The 17,667-nt window shown below is 47.8% G+C and overlaps 2 protein-coding genes and 1 long non-coding RNA gene across 3 annotated transcripts in view; 2 read left to right on the top strand and 1 right to left on the bottom strand.

Moving 5' to 3' along the window:
• The window catches only part of Gm16796 (predicted gene, 16796), a 12,571-nt gene extending 11,304 nt beyond the window's left edge, over nucleotides 1-1,267 (top strand). Inside the window, exon 3 of the long non-coding RNA NR_040367.1 lies at nucleotides 858-1,267. This is a non-coding gene — a long non-coding RNA (predicted gene, 16796). The remainder of the gene's footprint in view (nucleotides 1-857) is intronic.
• The window catches only part of Pfdn4 (prefoldin 4), a 22,643-nt gene extending 18,447 nt beyond the window's left edge, over nucleotides 1-4,196 (bottom strand). Inside the window, exon 1 of the mRNA NM_001013369.2 lies at nucleotides 4,025-4,196. The gene's annotated coding sequence lies outside the window, so the exon portion shown is untranslated. The remainder of the gene's footprint in view (nucleotides 1-4,024) is intronic.
• On the top strand, nucleotides 3,479-17,667 carry Cyp24a1 (cytochrome P450, family 24, subfamily a, polypeptide 1). The gene is made up of 12 exons (NM_009996.4): nucleotides 3,479-4,107; nucleotides 4,260-4,450; nucleotides 5,207-5,300; nucleotides 6,452-6,548; nucleotides 7,900-7,991; nucleotides 8,925-9,036; nucleotides 10,364-10,509; nucleotides 12,584-12,750; nucleotides 13,775-13,853; nucleotides 14,540-14,737; nucleotides 14,837-14,956; nucleotides 16,282-17,667. Exons 1-11 carry the CDS (start codon nucleotides 3,850-3,852, stop codon nucleotides 14,945-14,947), a joined length of 1,545 nt encoding a protein of 514 aa, NP_034126.1. The 5' UTR covers nucleotides 3,479-3,849; the 3' UTR covers nucleotides 14,948-14,956; nucleotides 16,282-17,667.

Below are 17,667 nucleotides of genomic sequence, written 5' to 3'. Positions count from 1 at the left end.
GCAATGCACAGCACTACAAGGTAAGTTCTTAAACGTCTCACTTTGCTGGGGACTTTGTGCAGCATCCTCACAGGAGCCTATGTTGGCACTCTTCCCATTTCTGTGATGTTTGAGTTTGGCTGTGAGGTTGGTTCCACCACCTTCTGCTCAAGAAATGAAAAGTCAGCAGCCCTCCGAATTCCCGCAATCAAAAAGCAGCTAGGTCACCCTAGGTCAGCCAAGGCTTGAGACTCAAAATTGTATTGCCAACCCATATATTTGAAAGAGTTTTGTATTTCCCAAGACAGAGGACCAAATCAAGCCCTTGCCCTCCAACAGGTTCCGCCCTACACACACACACACACACACACACACACACACTCACACTCACACACACTCACACACACTCACACATACTCACATATACACACTCACACATATTCACACATACACACACTCACACAAACACACACTCACTCTCACACACTCACTCACACTCACACACACTCACTCACACACACACTCACACACACTCACTCACACACACTCACTCATACACACACTCACACACACACACACACACACACACTGTCATGTGTGGTTGCATAGTAGAAAGGCTAGGGTCTAATGAATCTAATCAATCTTTGCAGGAGATAGTTAGGATTTCTCAGAACAGTAGAGGTGGCCTGGGCAGATCTTGGGAATGGGGTTGGCTCTTAGGAGCCACTTTCAGATCTTTCTTTAGGAATTTCTGAGAGGTAATGGCTGCATGCCTCACAGAGGCCATGGAATGAGGGAGGCCCAAAGCCCAGGAAAGAAGGTTAAGTTCCTGAGAGTATGCGCAACATAATCACTTTGGTGTTCTGAACCTCTTCCAGGACTGACAAATGTCCCACTCAATGGACCTCCAATAAACTCTATGCTGAGACTGGGGACTCTCCCCAGTGAACAGGAGACATGGACTTCTATGAATCTGAAATTCTCTAATTTACTTCTATAAATACACTAGCTAATAATTTCCTGTACTTCTGAGTATCTCTTTGTAATTCATGAAGCGGTCTAGTGCTAGCATTCAGTGTGGCACATAAGTTTAATCCCAGCACTCAGGAGGCAGAGGCAGGCAGATCTCTGTGAGTTCAAAACCAGCCTGGTCAACATAGCAAGTTCCATGACAGCCAGGACTACATCGTGAGACCCTGTCTCAAAAACAAAGCAAACAAAAACTGTCTAACGTTAAACTCCCAGGAGAATCTACTTTGTCTGAAACCTGTCTCGGTCTTGATCATGCAAAATAAAAAAAAAAAAAAGGAAAAGAAATAGTAGCTCACTGGCTGAAATAACAAGACAGTTGTCACACACACCCAAGGATGGGGTCTTTGCAGCATCCAGGCACAAGTGAGAAGAGATGCGGAAATAACACCTCCCTCTAAGGATGCATGCTCTCTGCCACTCTCTGCCACGTACCCAAACGAGAAAGTTCTGATCCCACCCTCCTCTGGGGCACATCGTCATGGAAGGAATACTTCCATCGCCATGGAAGAGAGTGATATGATTGGCCAGGTGATGTTAGGCATGGTGAAATAAACCATCAGCCAACACTCTAGAGGTGGAAACAGGAGGATGAGGGGTTTGAGCTAGCCTGGGCTATGAGACTGTCTCAAGAAAGCAATAGAAATAATGATACATATGGATGTCGATGCTGAAGAGTCAGGCTGGGTTAGAAACTGGGATCCAAATGCCATTGGGGCTACTAATGTCTGTGACAATGGGCAGGGGGGTGGGGGTGGGGTTACGGTTCTTTCACGTGTTTTTGATGTTGAGCTGAAGTGAAATTTGTCTCCTGGCACATACACAGCAGAGAGCTGCCTTGTCTGGCCTCAGTAGGAAAGGATATGCCTAATCCTGCCAGAGACATGATAAACCACGAGGGTGGGGGTGGGGGGTATCCTCTCAGAGGTGAAGGGGAAGTGGAGGGAGGAAGTGTGAGGGGATGGGGGAGGGGGCAGCATTTGGGAGGTAAATACATAAATAAATTATCAATCAATAAATAAGTATTGGAGTGAAATTCCAGTTTTGTCACAGGCTCTTGAAAGTCTAACATATGGTACTTTCACATGGCCTACAGTGCACTACATATATTATAAAATGTATGTTTCACAGAAACACAAGAGACTACATGAACTTATAGTGCATGCCGTATACACGACAGTGCATATTAACATTGATCTAGTGGATTTCATATAAATTATTGCATATATGCAGTTTTTGTTTGTTTGTTAGCACGACCTCTTAGGGGAAATTCGAGACGACAGTATTGGAGCACAAATCACAAATTTGCAAAAGCCTTTCCAGAAGCAGACAGGTGTTTACGGAAGACTTTGCTATTGCTTGGGTCACAGTAACCTTCGGTCAGGTGACTGGAAAGCCGAGGAGGAAAGTCTCTGCCTCCTGCCTGGTTGCTGGCGCTTGGCATTGGAACAGCAGGAAACAATATGAGTCACTTTAAATCAGTGAAGACCAATTTCCTTTCCAGAATTAGGAAAGTGAGCTCTAATCTATCCAGATACAAAAGCAAGGGTGCATCTGTGGCTAACTCTGCCTGCTTTAGGGAGAAAGTGGGGGCGCTTAGGAATCGGTGGGTGCCTCTGCTCTGCGAAGGGTGGGCGGTGTGCAAGAAGGAAAGGCTTAAGGGGACATTGGGAAGCACTCCAAAGGAACCAAGCCATGCCCTCAAGGCACTCCACAGTCTCCCGCAGAACTAAAGCCACTAGCATCCTTTGTTGAGGACATACACCTGTGTACGTGCATTCATTTATTCGGTTCCCTAACAACCCAACCCGAAGCATCGAGGAATCTGGTAAGGAAATTCTGCAAATCGCATTGGGCTTTCTTGCCTAGCTTAAGACCCTGGGTAAGAAAATTATCTCCGCCCCCCCCCCCCCCCCACTTGTTGGTATATCCTAGTAAGTTTCAAATCCTCTCTTCCTTCAGAGGCTCAAAAAGGCAACATTCATCCAAAGGAAGTCCAGCTCAGGCTACGAAAACTTGTCTCCCGGGATGTTGGGAGGCAGGCTCGCTCTCCACTCTCTTGGCAAGCGCGGGCGGTCTTCCGCACTGTCCTCAGGAACCTTGCCCGCCCTGAGTGGCGATTGTGCAAGCGCAGCCTTGGGCTCCTGCAAGGCCGGCTGCAACCTGCAGGAGGAGGGAGAGGAGGCGTGCTCGCAGCGCACCCGCTGAACCCTGGGCTCGACTCGCCTTTCTCAGGTTATCTCCGGGGTGGAGTCCACCACGGTGCGTCCGCCGGGCCAGCAGCGTGTCGGTCACCCGAGGCCCCGGCGCCCTCACTCACCTCGCTGACTCCATCCTCTTTCCACACCCGCCCCCCGCGTCCCTCCCATCCTTGCCAGTCGGTCCCCCTCCGCCCTTATTCAGCGTGCTCATTGGCCACCTCCAGCATGCCCTGTTCCCATAAATACGAGGTCCCTAAGCCCGGGAGCTCGGGGAGGCACAAGGAGGTACATCAGACCTGGCGGCATCCCTTCGACCCTCCTTGACCCCTCGTGGCTTTAGACCTTAGAAGTCAAATTTGCAAAGCCACAGAGTACTCGGGCCAAACCCCGGCCGCTCTTCCCCAGCCACTGTGGCCAGCTCAGGGCAGGGACCTGCGCCCTAAACAACTGCACCTTGCAGCATCCCTGGGCATCTGCCTCTTCCAAGTCCATCCTGTTGTACAGTATTTTACCACACCCGCGGCTTCTGTTTGCCTCTCTTCCCCAAATCGCCAAAACTTCAGAACCCAACAGCACTTCCGAAATACCTTACCCATTTCAGTCCCTACTGCTCCTCGAGTGTCACGGGTCGCCTGCTACTATGAGCTGCCCCATTGACAAAAGGCGCCCCCTGATCGCTTTCCTGCGCCGGCTGCGGGACCTCGGGCAACCCCCAAGGTCCGTGACATCCAAGGCGCACGTGAAGCGTGCGCCAAAAGAGGTGCCCCTCTGCCCGCTGATGACCGACGGTGAGACTCGGAACGTCACCTCCTTACCTGGACCCACCAACTGGCCACTGCTGGGCAGCCTACTGGAGATTTTTTGGAAAGGTGGCCTGAAGAAACAGCACGACACACTGGTAAATAGTTTGTTTCCTAATCACCTATTGTCCCCTGTTCCCTATTCCTTCCGGTCGGGGTGGCAGGGGGAGCTCAGGTCAGCAGCTCGAGGCAGAAGCGCCCGGGGCACCTGAGGATGCGCGCTGATGGCATTTGGCCCGCCCCGCTGCAGGCAGAGTACCACAAGAAGTATGGCCAGATTTTCCGGATGAAGCTGGGCTCCTTCGACTCGGTGCATCTGGGCTCGCCGAGCCTGCTGGAAGCTCTGTACCGCACAGAGAGCGCGCATCCCCAGCGGCTAGAGATCAAACCCTGGAAAGCCTATCGGGACCATCGCAACGAAGCCTACGGGCTGATGATCCTGTGAGTCAGTCCCCTCTGCTGGACGGAGACGATGGGAGGCTGGACGTGCGGGACAGTGGGGAAGGGGAGTCGTTAGAGTTCCCTGGGACGTATGGACAACGAATATAAAGCCCCTGCTCTACCTAGAGCTGGTGCCATCCTGAAATTGTGCTGTAGAGAGTGGGTTCCCCTCACAAGCTATTCAGTGAAGGGATGCACACATGCTGCCTCCCCCAACAGGACACATCAAAAGCACCATGCCCGCTTTATTTGGGCTTCACCTTCCAGGTGTCGTCTTGGGCAAGACTTAACCCTAACGTCAAACCAAATATTTTAACGTTGTTTGACAATTTTATACGTGTTTATAATGTATTTCCGGTCGCATTCATCACTCAGTGCCCTCTCTGATACTCCCACCCACTCCTATTGAGATTCTCCCTTGTCCCAACAATTCTCTCTCCTATTTTCATGTTGTTTTTATTTTGTGTTTATAACTCCCTGAGTTTGCTCGCATGACCATAGGTGGGGGTCATTTAGAGCACAGACATCTTGTCAGAGCCTACACCACTGAGGAAAATAACTACCATAAACTATCAGCTCACGGAGAGACACAGTGAGCCTCTTTCGGGTCAGTGATGGCTGATGGCGGCCGCGAATATTCATTGAGAGCTAAGATTCCTGAGACTTTTCCAGGCGATCTTCAGGGTTAGTTTTTGCGCTCCCCGAATCACTGCGCAGCCTCTTTCGTGGTGCTCTAAGCATACCCCTTCTCTGCAGGGAAGGACAGGAGTGGCAGCGGGTCCGCAGCGCCTTCCAAAAGAAACTCATGAAGCCCGTGGAAATCATGAAGCTGGACAAGAAAATCAATGAGGTTTGTGCACTGGGGCCAGCTTTCCTGCGGCTCTCTGCGACAGAGAGCTGTTAACCGGGGGACTTTGGGTCACAGCTCTAAATACAAAGGGAAAAGAATTGTGGATCATGGGTGGTTGAAGGGAGATGCTGTCTCTCTCCGCCTTTCATTCCTTCCTCTTCCCGCAAACTCATCTGCTCCAAATCCTAAAGTAATCCCACCGAGGGAACAGTTACAAGCTTCCTGGGCAGTTCCAAGGCTTCCACCAGCTAGCAGTGAGACCGGGCTGTGTTATTTAACTTCTCGAAGCCGATTTCCCAGTCTTTAGAGCCCCTAGTCTACAGTACTGAATGTGATGCCTGCTTCTAAGAGCCCTAGGCGGCAACACTTGAGGCGGGGACAGGGGTGGCAGGAGCGGGGAGGCTTTGCATTTGTAATAGGAATACAGTGGTAAAGAATCTGGGCGCGGGGTGGGGGATGGGGGCATGTTCCTGTAGAGACCGGTCTTCTGAAAACGTAGAGGAATAAAATGGCATGATGTGTCCAGAGATTTTGTACTCCGTGCTGATGTATGATTCTAAAAAGATTCTGGACCTTACCCGCCCCACCCCCCATCCCCACCATCCCCCTATGCCTGCTTTTCTAGTAAAGTGACAGATTCAGAGTACTTTCAAAGTGCATTACATAAGCAAACTAAACATGCTCCTCTGTTACCTGCCGGCTTTATGAGCCTACATCACACACACATACACACACACACACACACACACACACACACATGCGCACACACGTGCACACACTCACACACACATATACACAAAACAATTGCCAGGGACACTCTTTTTTTTTTTTTTTTTTTTTTTTTTTTTTGGTCTTTCGAGACAGGGTTTCTCTGTGTAGCCCTGGCTGTCCTGGAACTCACTCTGTAGACCAGGCTGGCCTCAAACTCAGAAATCCGCCTGCCTCTGCCTCCCAAGTGCCGGGATTAAATAAAACACACCTGCAACTGCAGTTTCAGTGGCTGCAGGAAGAGCTTAGGGAACAGCACAGGACAGGCCTGGGGGAAGACATCACCACCAAGAGCAGAAACGCCCTCAGAAGAACTCCCTGACCTGGAGGCTTCTCTCTCCCTCCTGTGATGCAGACGTGCCTTTCTTACTGCTTTCTTTAAGGTCTTGGCTGATTTTATGGGGCAAATCGATGAGCTGCGTGATGAGAGAGGCCGCATCCAAGACTTGTACAGCGAGCTGAACAAATGGTCCTTTGAAAGTAAGTTCTTGTTCACTTACGCTACAGGAGATCGGGGGCGGGCGGGGGGGGGGGGGCTAAGGCTCTGGTCTCCATAATGATAGATTATCACCAATCGAGACAAGGCCACACAAACTGGTTTTAGTTATAACTTATACTATAGGTTGTTGGTGAAGTCATTCAACAAATACTTCTGAAGCAAATGTTATGTGCTAGACACTATTGGGTACCAGAGACACAGCAAGGAACAAAATAGACAGCCTCTTTGCCCTCACAAAACTACAATTCTAACGTGACAAATACTGGTAAGGACATTTACAGGGGTAAGAAGGAGCAGAGACATGGGCCTCGGTGAGAGACTCCTCTCTGCTAAGATGAGTGTCAGATTATAAGGGCAGGAACGAGAAACTTAGATAGGTCTCTGCAGATGAGTGTTCCAGAAAATGGAGCCCAGAGTGAAGGCCCCCAACAGGCAGAAGTGGAAACACCAGGCCTCTGTTGTTAGCGTGTTGGCTTGAAGCAAGACAACAGCAGCTGCCCCCAGCTCTGTTGCCTCTGTATTCTACCAGAGACCACAGGGAAACGAGAAGAGAAAAAGAGCTTACTCTGAAGCCTTCTTGTCAAGAAAGCAAAGGGCTCATGGGGCATACACACACACACACACACACACACATACACCAGTGGAGAAACAGCCTGCCTGCAAACCTGAGGACCTGGGTTCAAACCTCACACAAAGCTAGACACGGCAACACAGGTCTGTAGTCCTAGTGCTCCTATGACAAGATGTGAGGTAGAGAGAGGAGAGTCCTGGGATGCTCACAGGTGGGCTAGCCTGGTGTATGACATCACAGTCCAGGTGGAAGCTAGCATAGGGGACACGGGTATTATGTAATTCAAATTTTCTCTGTGCAAAAACGTTTTAAAGACTAAGGAACCTTATTTGAAAATAGGTTGATCCTAAACAACATTATTAAATAAAAAAACAGGACAGGAAAACCCCTGTTCTGGGCTAGCCCAGTCCCTAGCAGGTACTAGAAACCCATTCACTCCATACTCATCCCTCCCAGCCCTTCTCACTGTGGTAGCACAGATCTCCGAGTCACTGACACCTCTGTCCTCACCTCCCTGTGACTGACACAGACACTGTGTCTCTCACCAGGAGGCTTCGAAGCTTCTGGGTCACGTGCTCCTGGAAATGACTTCTAGAGAGAGAAAGAGAGTGTCCCTGCCCTCCTCTCTCTTTTTGAGATTTTGTTTTCTAGAAAAAGACCACAGTCTCAGGAAACACAGAACTACATCTTTAACAGGCAGCTAATCATAGACTCTGGTTTGGCTACGGTTGAGTAACAGTAGTAATTATTTTCAATGACAGGCATCTGCCTTGTGTTATATGAGAAGAGATTCGGGCTCCTTCAAAAGGACACAGAGGAAGAAGCCCTGACCTTCATTGCGGCCATCAAAACAGTAAGCAGGCCCCCTGGACAGCATGTCCTCAAAGCTAGAATGCAGAATAGTTAAGGATCCCTGTGTCTCCCAAAGAGAAATATTCACACTTACTTATATTTTTAATACTTAATTCATTCCCTTTGATATCTATATTTTACTATATACATGTGTACCAATCACAAAAAAGCTAAGTCCATTACTTATCAATTTAGGCAAAGTTATTTTACAAAAAATATTATTTTAAATATATTTAAGGTATCTCAATTAATGGCCAGTTGGTTAAAAGATACCTTTTAAAGTTTCTGAGTGTTTCAGGTTTTAAAAGTTTTGAATGGTTTGAGTAATTTGAGATATTATAGATATGATGATTGATTTGGGATTAACTAAGGTTGTACTATAACAGAAACTGGAGCAAATAGGCCAAGTATAGTTTTCCAGGTTTTTCTTCTTTCTATACAATCAGGACATTAAAACCTGGGGCTGGCAGTACGGGTCTACCATAGCAGGGTACGGGTCTACCATAGCAGCTGCTTAGGGCTGGGTACGGGTCTACCATAGCAGCTGCTTGGGTGAGGTCCAGAGGCAAGATAATTGCAAGTTTTAAGCTGATTTTGGCTACAGAGTGAAGGCTGGCACAGGCTAGACAATTTAATGATACTTTGTTTCAAAATAAAAATAAAATAAGAGGGATACAGAATATATCAGTATTCGATGCTTTCTTAAGCAACCAGGAGATCTTGGGTTCCATTCCCAGTACAACCAAACATGAGACAGATATCTTTTTATTAAATGCAGCACAAAATTGTCTTTGAGATGAGCGAGAGAGATGGTGGCCTTTGATGCCCACCCTTCAGCGATGCAGAAGGGGTCTGAGTTAGGACCCTCCCTCTCCAAGGAGAATGCTGGCCTAGAGAGAAAATGGTGGGGTTCAAGCTGCTGTGTTTCTTACAGATGATGAGCACATTTGGGAAGATGATGGTGACCCCCGTGGAGCTGCACAAGCGCCTCAACACCAAAGTGTGGCAAGCGCACACGCTGGCCTGGGACACCATTTTCAAATCAGGTGAAAGGCCACCCTGTCCACTGCCCACTGCCATCCAATGACCCTGACCCTCTGTCTAGGATGGGCGTAGTGTGATCTGTCTGACTGAACCATTGTGATCGTCCCATGGTATTGCTTCTATACTCTAGAGTTTTCTCTGTTCACGTGCAGAGCTGGAGGAAGTGGGAGGAGCTAACTCTGCAGTCTGCTCTGCAGGGGGTTCAAGGAAGAACATCTGAGGCAGACTCAAGTTCATGCACAGTGCTTTGGCCCTGTGTGTCTCCTCCTTTTCATCCTCAATTGCCCCAACTCTAAAGTAACAAATGATACCAACTCCCTCATTGGTACAACTTTTAATGTGCCCAGCAGAACATAACCATGGAGTGTATTGTAATATTTTGATGGTTAGGGCTATTTCTGCTCTATGACGCAGGGTGCTATGTGTGTGTGCATGTATAGGTTTGAACCTTACACAAAGCCACATAGTCAACTCTTTTTTGAGTTCCCAAGCAATGGCCCTGAGACACACCTAAGTATCTATTCCAAGCCTCCAGGTTAGACCATGCTTCAGGACTAAGATACCAACTGCACCACAGGCAGTGACCCTGCTCACTCTCTCCACGGCAATCCTAGTCCGGGGTCTGCCTGCATAAAGATTTGAAGTGAGACAGTTGTCTGAATGTGTTTTATAAATGCTGAAAGTGCTCACAGTATTTCCAGGCACTGTACTTGCGTATGTGCCTAGTAATATCTGTGTCCAAGTTTGGAATATGTATACAAGCCCATTTCTCATCCCACCCCGCCACAAGCTGATCTCTTCTGAGCTCTGGGATTTTGTTCATTGAAGTGTGATGACCGACCAACAGCTTCTGCCCCAGGAGCTTGATAGAAATGAAGCCACCAAGGCCATACATACATACCTGGTGGTGCGTGCCTTAGGTACCAGCACTCTAGAGGCAGAGACAGGCATAAATCTGTGGGTTTGAGGCCAGCCTGGTCTACATAGCAGGTTCCAGACCAGCTAGGACTATGTGAGTCCCGAGAGAGAGAGAGAGAGAGAGAGAGAGAGAGAGAGAGAGAGAGAGAGAGAGAGAGAGAGAGAGAGTGTTCAGGCTCCTTCAGCCCTGATTCTGAATCAACACTTTTGGAAGATGCCCAGTGGATGCAGAAGAGCCTATTCATTTCAGATTTGCCCAGTCCTCATCATTATGGGGAGAGCATTAACCAGATACTTGCTGATCTAGCAATCGTCAGTGTCCCTGTCATGACTCAGTGCTGCAAGGTTTTCTTGGGCTATTTTCCTCATCCGAATTTTCAAACTCTCTCTCTCCTTTCTCTCCTCTGACAGTCAAGCCCTGCATCGACCACCGCCTAGAGAGATATTCCCAGCAGCCTGGTGCGGATTTCCTTTGTGATATTTATCAGCAAGATCATCTTTCCAAGAAAGAACTGTACGCTGCTGTCACGGAGCTCCAGCTGGCTGCAGTGGAGACGGTGAGGGTGGGCTGGGGTCTCAGCTGGCTAAAGTCTATTGGGTGGTTTGGTTCCCATAGTGAGTTCTTAAGCTGTCGCTGGAATCATTCTCTCCACCAGAATCACCCAAGCAGCAACCGCCAAATCGGTAATAAGAGTCCCACATTGAGCGCTGTAGGGATGCTAAGCACAGTGAGGTGCGGTAGGGACTGACTCTAATAACACGCACTCCAATGAAGAAAACACTGAGGAAGCTCTAGCCAGCGCGAGGCAGAACTGAGACAGGAATTTGGAAAAAGGTACCCATGCTCTGGCAAGATAATTTAACTTTTTCAAGCGGAAGGGCAGGAGAGAGAGAAAGCCCGCAGGTGAAGTACTATCTGTGCATCCACGAGGACCTGAGTTTGACGCCCAGAGCTCAAACTTTAAAAAGCCAAGTGTGGTTGCTCATGTATGTAACCCCAGGGTTGGGAATGTGGAGAGAGGGGGATCCCTGAAGCCAACCAGGCTAGCTAGTCCAGCAAAAGACCCTGCCTTGGAAAATGAGGTAGAGCCAACCTCCAGCTTCCACATGCACATCCATACGTGTGCCCTGATATACGAGCACACACATACACATCGCTCTTTGAGATAGTGGAATATATACACCATGAGCAGACATTTTAAGCAAGGGAGTAAGCTGGCTGATGTAAGCTTTGACAAGTGGAGGGGCAGAGAATGACCATAGTAGAGAGAGCCAGTTGAGGATGCGAGTGCCCCCCCCCAGCCCCCAGCCGAGGTCATGCGGGGACAGCCTGAGCCCTTGAGGTTTCCTAACCCACTTCCCTTGGAATTAAGCTCTGAAGTTTTCCTGAGGCCCCAGGCTGAGTCCCCTGGATGTGGTGAAACTGTAGTTATCCAGCTCCACGGAGCACTGTTTGGCCCTTGTGGTGAGACGTTACCTGATATGGTTCTGATCTGACCTGGTCCATTTCTTTTTCAGCCCTGTTTACTCTGAAAGTCACATTGGGTGGACAGAGGGATTTGACTGCCTTTAATTTGGAGGCCGCACCCTCTTCCTGTTCTGTAATAATGCCATCCAGGGTTTATTTCAGCCGAGGCCACTGGCCCTCTGACATGAAGAAGCTTGCCTGGGAGGCATGTTCTTCCAAAAATAATAAATGCCAGTTGGCTCTGAGCCATCGTGCACTCTGCTCCTTCGTGTGAGTGGGGGTCATGGCACCTTGATGTCTGCAGGGGGAGGATGTGACACCGAATTTTGGAAAGTGTTTGGCTTAAATTAGCTTGAGAGCAGCCAATTGCGTCTGACTCCTGGTGGTGAATATGGTGGGTGCCCCTCATTACCTTCAGAAAAGATGCCAAGATACCCTTAACAAGGCCATTGACTTTGTCAAGATTTGCCACTGACTTCTTGGCATACTCAATATGATGTTAGAATTCATTTCCTCTTCTATTCTCTTTTGGCAAGGTGCTGCATTCTCCTGCGAGGGCATTTTACATGTGGCTAAGGCCCCAGTGGGGCCTTTTCCTGATAGGGGTTAATTTAGGGTGTAGCCAAAAGACCGTTCATTACATTCCAGAAGGGCGCTGTCTTACACATTTAATTGCATAGAAAGCCTCTCTCTCACAAGTGCCATCAGAGCTCTCCCATCCTCTCTTTACTCCGTTTTACCTAAGTTTCGACCATTAAACAAGTTCTAGTTCGGTTTTTATTTTGAGGCCCTAATGGATTCACATTTAGGTCTGATGGTGGAAAACAGAGAGGACATCTTTGTATCTTGCTCCGGTTTCCCCCTAGTGGTAGCATTTCACGTAGCAGTAAAAGATGGCACAATTGAGAAACGAGTCTGGGTCGTCCCCAGATTTACCCCTCCCTTGCCAGTTGTATGCAAATTTGTTTGTGCCCAAGCAATTACACCCAACAGTAGTTTAGACGGGGCCTTTTGTGAGCCTGACGTCGATTTGAGGCCGGTCGTCGACAGACTCTATCTCATTCGTTTGAGACCAGCCATGCGCTGACTCGCATTTGTGGCCGGTTGCCTTTGTCTGAGACCAGCCATGCGCAGACTCTCATCTGTGGCCGGTTGCCTTTCAGACCGCAAACAGCTTGATGTGGATTCTCTACAATCTATCCCGGAATCCCCAAGTGCAACAGAGACTTCTCCGGGAAATCCAGAGCGTGCTGCCTGACAACCAGACGCCACGGGCGGAAGATGTGAGGAATATGCCCTATTTAAAGGCCTGTCTAAAGGAGTCCATGAGGTACGGACACACCTCTGGGCCAGTACACAAGAACAGGTTCTCCTTTGCTTTAGCACTAGAAAAGGATTCTCTCAGAGACATAGCGAGGAGACCTCAAAAGGGCTCCTCCTGGTTTATTATATGCATCTATCAAACTAGAGAGAAGAGCCTTGGAGTGTATGGTGTTTATATCGCTGGCTTTCCAAACTCTGTGAGCCAATCCGAGTAAATCCTAGAAAGCAGGTTTCTTCCTCTTCAAATTAATAGCAGCCAGCCTCGAATGGATGCTGTCAGTGATCAGGTGTGATTGTCAGGTCTGAGACGAAGGCCAAGCAAGAGGGCACGGAGATACACATCTTCGTCTTTGCAGACTCTTCCCGGGAAGTAAACCTCCTCCCATCCTTAGCTTAGAAGGAGGCAGCACTGCCTCTGTGGGAAGCAGCGGAATAAAAAAAAAAAAAAAAATGCCAGGCCTTGGGGGAAGCATGAGATGCAGGCAGAGTGAATGGAACGGAATAATCGATGAGCCACCAATTAGCCTTAGAAGAAAATCAGTGTGATGAGCCACTAGCTAGCCTTATATAAGGGATTTGACTAACATGATAAGAAACAAGTGGCACACATAGTGAGAGGATGGGATTTCAGACTGGAGAGATGGCTCAGCCATTAAAGGATAGGCTCACAACCCAAAGGGATTTCTTAAAAACAACACAGAACAGACCTTAATTCTTCGATGGTCGCACACAGAGTATTTGGTTATAACCATTCACCTCTCCCAGCCCCGCCCAGATCCACCCCCTTCCTCTGTCACCCAGTCCTCTGTCTGCCTATTTCACCAGTGGAAGGGTAGTTGATCTAATTGGGGCTACACCACTAGGAAAACCTGACTTTCCTTCTCCCAACTGCTCCTCATGGGAGTTGCCCAGAGCTCCTGACTGTGACATCTGACAGAATTCCCATTTCTCATTCTGTCTGTGTTCCTAATGCCCCGTCAGACAGCGTGGGGTTTGTGGCCACATTTACAATTCTGATTTTGACTTTCCAGGCTTACCCCAAGTGTGCCATTCACAACTCGGACCCTTGACAAGCCAACCGTTCTGGGTGAATACACGCTACCCAAAGGAGTAAGTAAACTCTGCCTATCTGTCCAGGAGCACAACTCGGGAAGATCACACTTCCCAAGAGTTTGTCGAAGCTCCCTGAAGCTTCTTGCTGAGAGAACATTTGCTCTGTAAACCCATAGAAGACGGAGCATGGCTGGCATGCTACTTAGTACAGAACTAGGGACAGTGGCCCTTGAGATGCAAACATGGACTCTGAGTGAGTTAAAAGGAACCTGCGAGCTTCATCCTCCCTCACCTGAAAACTGAGGAGAGATGAGGGGGTTGAGAAAATGGAACACAACAAAACTGCAGAATTCTGGGTTTGGGGAGGGGTCTCAGGGGGCCAGGGCACTTGCTGCACAAGGATAGGATCTGGGTTTTAATCTCCAACATCCATGTGAAAAGTTGAATGTGGCTGTTGGGGCCAGCATTGGGGGGCAGGGACAGAGACAGGAGAATCAGTGGTCCTCGCTGGCTGCCAGCTTAAATCCAGGTTCAGCGAGAGAACCTGTGTCCAGGGAATAAGGTAGCGTGAGAAGCCCAGATGTCTCCCTCTTGCCTTTGCACGTGTACATGGGTACACGTACTGCCCACACATGTCATACCTAACATATGTCAAGCAATATACCATCATTGTATTTATGTGAGTTCTTTTTACTGCTGATTTTCTTTTTAAAAAAAAATCATCTTTTTCTGTGTGTTCTTAGACAGTCTTAACACTAAATACCCAAGTGCTGGGCTCTAGCGAAGACAATTTTGAAGATGCTGACAAGTTTAGACCCGAACGCTGGCTTGAAAAGGAGAAAAAGATCAACCCCTTCGCTCATCTCCCATTTGGCGTCGGGAAGAGGATGTGCATCGGGCGCCGGCTGGCTGAGCTACAGCTCCACTTGGCTCTTTGCTGGGTAAAGTCTTCACTGGGTCTCTACAACCCCATCCTAAGCTACTCCACAGAGCAGGAGGCCAGAGGGTTAACTCTTCTTTTATCTCAATGTGTGTTACAGATAATCCAAAAATATAACATTGTGGCTACAGACAGTGAACCTGTGGAGATGCTGCATCTTGGCATCCTGGTACCTAGCCGGGAGCTGCCCATTGCGTTCTGTCCACGGTAGGCTGCTGAGGTGAGTGTCTGGGTCCCTGTTGCCTTCGGATACCTTAACCCGACCAGGACTAAGCAAAGTTCAGAAGTGTCTAGACTCAGATTTCTTTTCTTTTCTTTTCTTTTCTTTTCTTTTCTTTTCTTTTCTTTTCTTTTCTTTTCTTTTCTTTCTCTTCTCTCTCTCTCTCTTCTTCTTCTTCTTCTTCTTCTTCTTCTTCTTCTTCTTCTTCTTCTTTTTCTCCTTCTCCTTCTCCTTCTCCTTCACCTCCTCCTCCTCCTCCTCTTCTTCTTCTTCTTCTTCTTTTTCTTCTTCTTCTTCTTCTTCTTCTTCTTCTTCTTCTTCTTCTTCTTCTTCTTCTTCTTCTTCTTCTCCTTCTTCTTCTTCTTCTCCTCCTCCACCTCCTCCTCCTCCTGCTCCTCCTCCTCCTCTTCCTCTTCTTCTTCTTTGTCCTCTTCCTCTTCTTCTTCCTCCTCCTCCTTCTCTCTCTCTTCCTCCTCCTCAAGATTTTATTTTGAATGTGTGTGTGTATGTGTGCCACAGGAGTGTGGGTCCCCACAGAGGTTAGAAGAGAGCATCAGATGCCCGAAATCTAGAGTTACAAACAACTGTGAGCTGCCCAAATGACAGGCTGCTGGGAACCAAACTCAGGTCCTCTGCAAGAGCAGCAAGTGCTCTTAACCATGGAGCCATCTCTCTAGCTCCACCTAATTTCTCCTTTAAAAAAAAATTACTGAATTATGGGCTTTTTTTTTTCCTTTTAGCTTGGGCTCAAGTATGTCACTCAAGCCCTGTGCTTCTGTAGTAAAACATGAGCTTTGTAAGTCTGGTTGGTTTCCCCTAATGCACATTGCAATGGAATCAAAACCATTAATGCGATCCAAAAGTGGGATGGAGAAACTTTATTGTCTGATGTGGAAGGTGACACATCCAACCCTTGAATTGACAGTCACATGCTTGTGCTCTCCCACTCCCCCTTTCCAACAGTATGAGTAGGGCTTGCTCAGGGTCAAAAGGAGGAGCCACTGAGGCTGGTGGATCATTTAAAGGAGCACACAGTTATTAAGGGGGCTTCTAAAGGGGTCCCAAGAAATGCAGACATCATTCCAGTGTCCGTAGTAACAGAAAACGAGTCAAATTCTGAGGCTACATGAAGCGCCTCTCAGAGGCTTCTCAGAGACTTGTTCTTAATGACAAGCCCTGGGGCATCAGCAAGGTCAGAGTGCACAAGTCACTCAGGGAGCTACACTTTTGACAGATGCCCAGGACAATTTTAATTTTAGCTTCTTGCTTTCCAATGGCTGAAATACCCTTTGTGACATACGATGGGTGTCTAATTGATTTTACAGATTTTTTTTCACCCCCAAATCAAGACCAGCAATCTTCCCCCTTCTGCAAGAAAACTGCTTATGGCTTCGGTATTCCTAGACGGTGAACTTCAGGGACCAGAGCATGGGACAACTGCGAAGACTGGCACCCAAAGCCTTCTGCGGAATGATTCTGAAAACGATGTTTACAAAGCCCATTACTCAGGGAAGCACATGGCGGGGCGGGAATGCCAGGCGCCGCCCACAACACTTTACCACGTGTTTACAATAGCCAATCAGAGCCCTCAAGAGCCTGATGTCACTCCATCTTCTGTGACATCACCGGGAGGCTGCTGGTCAGCTACTCTAGTAAAGGTTACTAAGTGTTTCTAATACAAAAGCCAAAGAGGCAGCTTTAATTCCCATTTACCCTTGATGAAGACCTACTATGGCTTCATTGTCTGAGTGGAACTGACAAACCATTTATTATACTCGGTTTTGTTCAATATTTGAGGAAACGCCAGTTGTAAACAGAGCTAAACATTAGGTAAAGGCTCTCATAAAGCTACTTTTCCTGTTTACAAGGGGAAACATGGTTGGAAATTAGAGACTGTCTGCTTTAAGAAGGTCTACAGAGAAGCCAGCTCCTTGCTTACGAATGCCTCGTTGGTGCAGAGGACTCTGTCATTTCTTCTTTCGTTGGTACCTTTCTCTGCGGCTTTAGAGTGTGCACAGTCGAATCGACAGTTTCTCAGCTGTGTGTGTGTCCGCACATGTGTGTGCCAGCACATGCGTGTGAGTGGCTGTGGGCCCTGGGGTACTTTGCTTCAGTCATGTTTTTCCATAAAGGCATAGGGTACCCAATTTAGGGTCTGCAGTGCGGAGCTATGTCCTGAAATGTAGTCACAGCTTCGAGGGATGCACCGCAAGTGTAAGAAGCTGACTTTCTGCGCCTTAATTTCTTTATTCAAAGTGATGATTGTAACATATGCTCACTCCCTATGGATGCAGTATGTATAGTGGGGCTTGAGCCCCCTGGGTAAGCACAATTTCATAAACGCAAAACACAGTTATGACCTACTGACAACGTTTTTAAAATGTTTACATATGGCTTGTGCATTTTGAAACCAGCACTGTTTTCCTATAGATGTTTACTGATTATTTCTATATACTTGGTAAAGACTTCCCTTTTAGGTTATGGTCTTAGAATACTTCTGAAATACCCATTTACATGTACATTTGAATGAATCTGTTTGTATGGCTGACACAGGCCTATGCTTTGTCTTTTGTACAAAATTATTTTTAGAGTTGTAAATCCAGAGGCCAAAGATGTAGTTCTGTAGTAAGAGTTTTTGCTTGGTCCATGTGGGGCCCTGAATTTAATCTCCAGTACTGCCAAATAATAAAAAATAAAATAATTACACCTGT

The sequence above is a fragment of the Mus musculus genome, chromosome 2, assembly GCF_000001635.26.
Source record: "Mus musculus strain C57BL/6J chromosome 2, GRCm38.p6 C57BL/6J".
NCBI lineage: Eukaryota > Metazoa > Chordata > Mammalia > Rodentia > Muridae > Mus > Mus musculus.
Note: the sequence above shows the minus strand (reverse complement) of the source record. Positions and strands in the feature narration are given on the sequence as shown.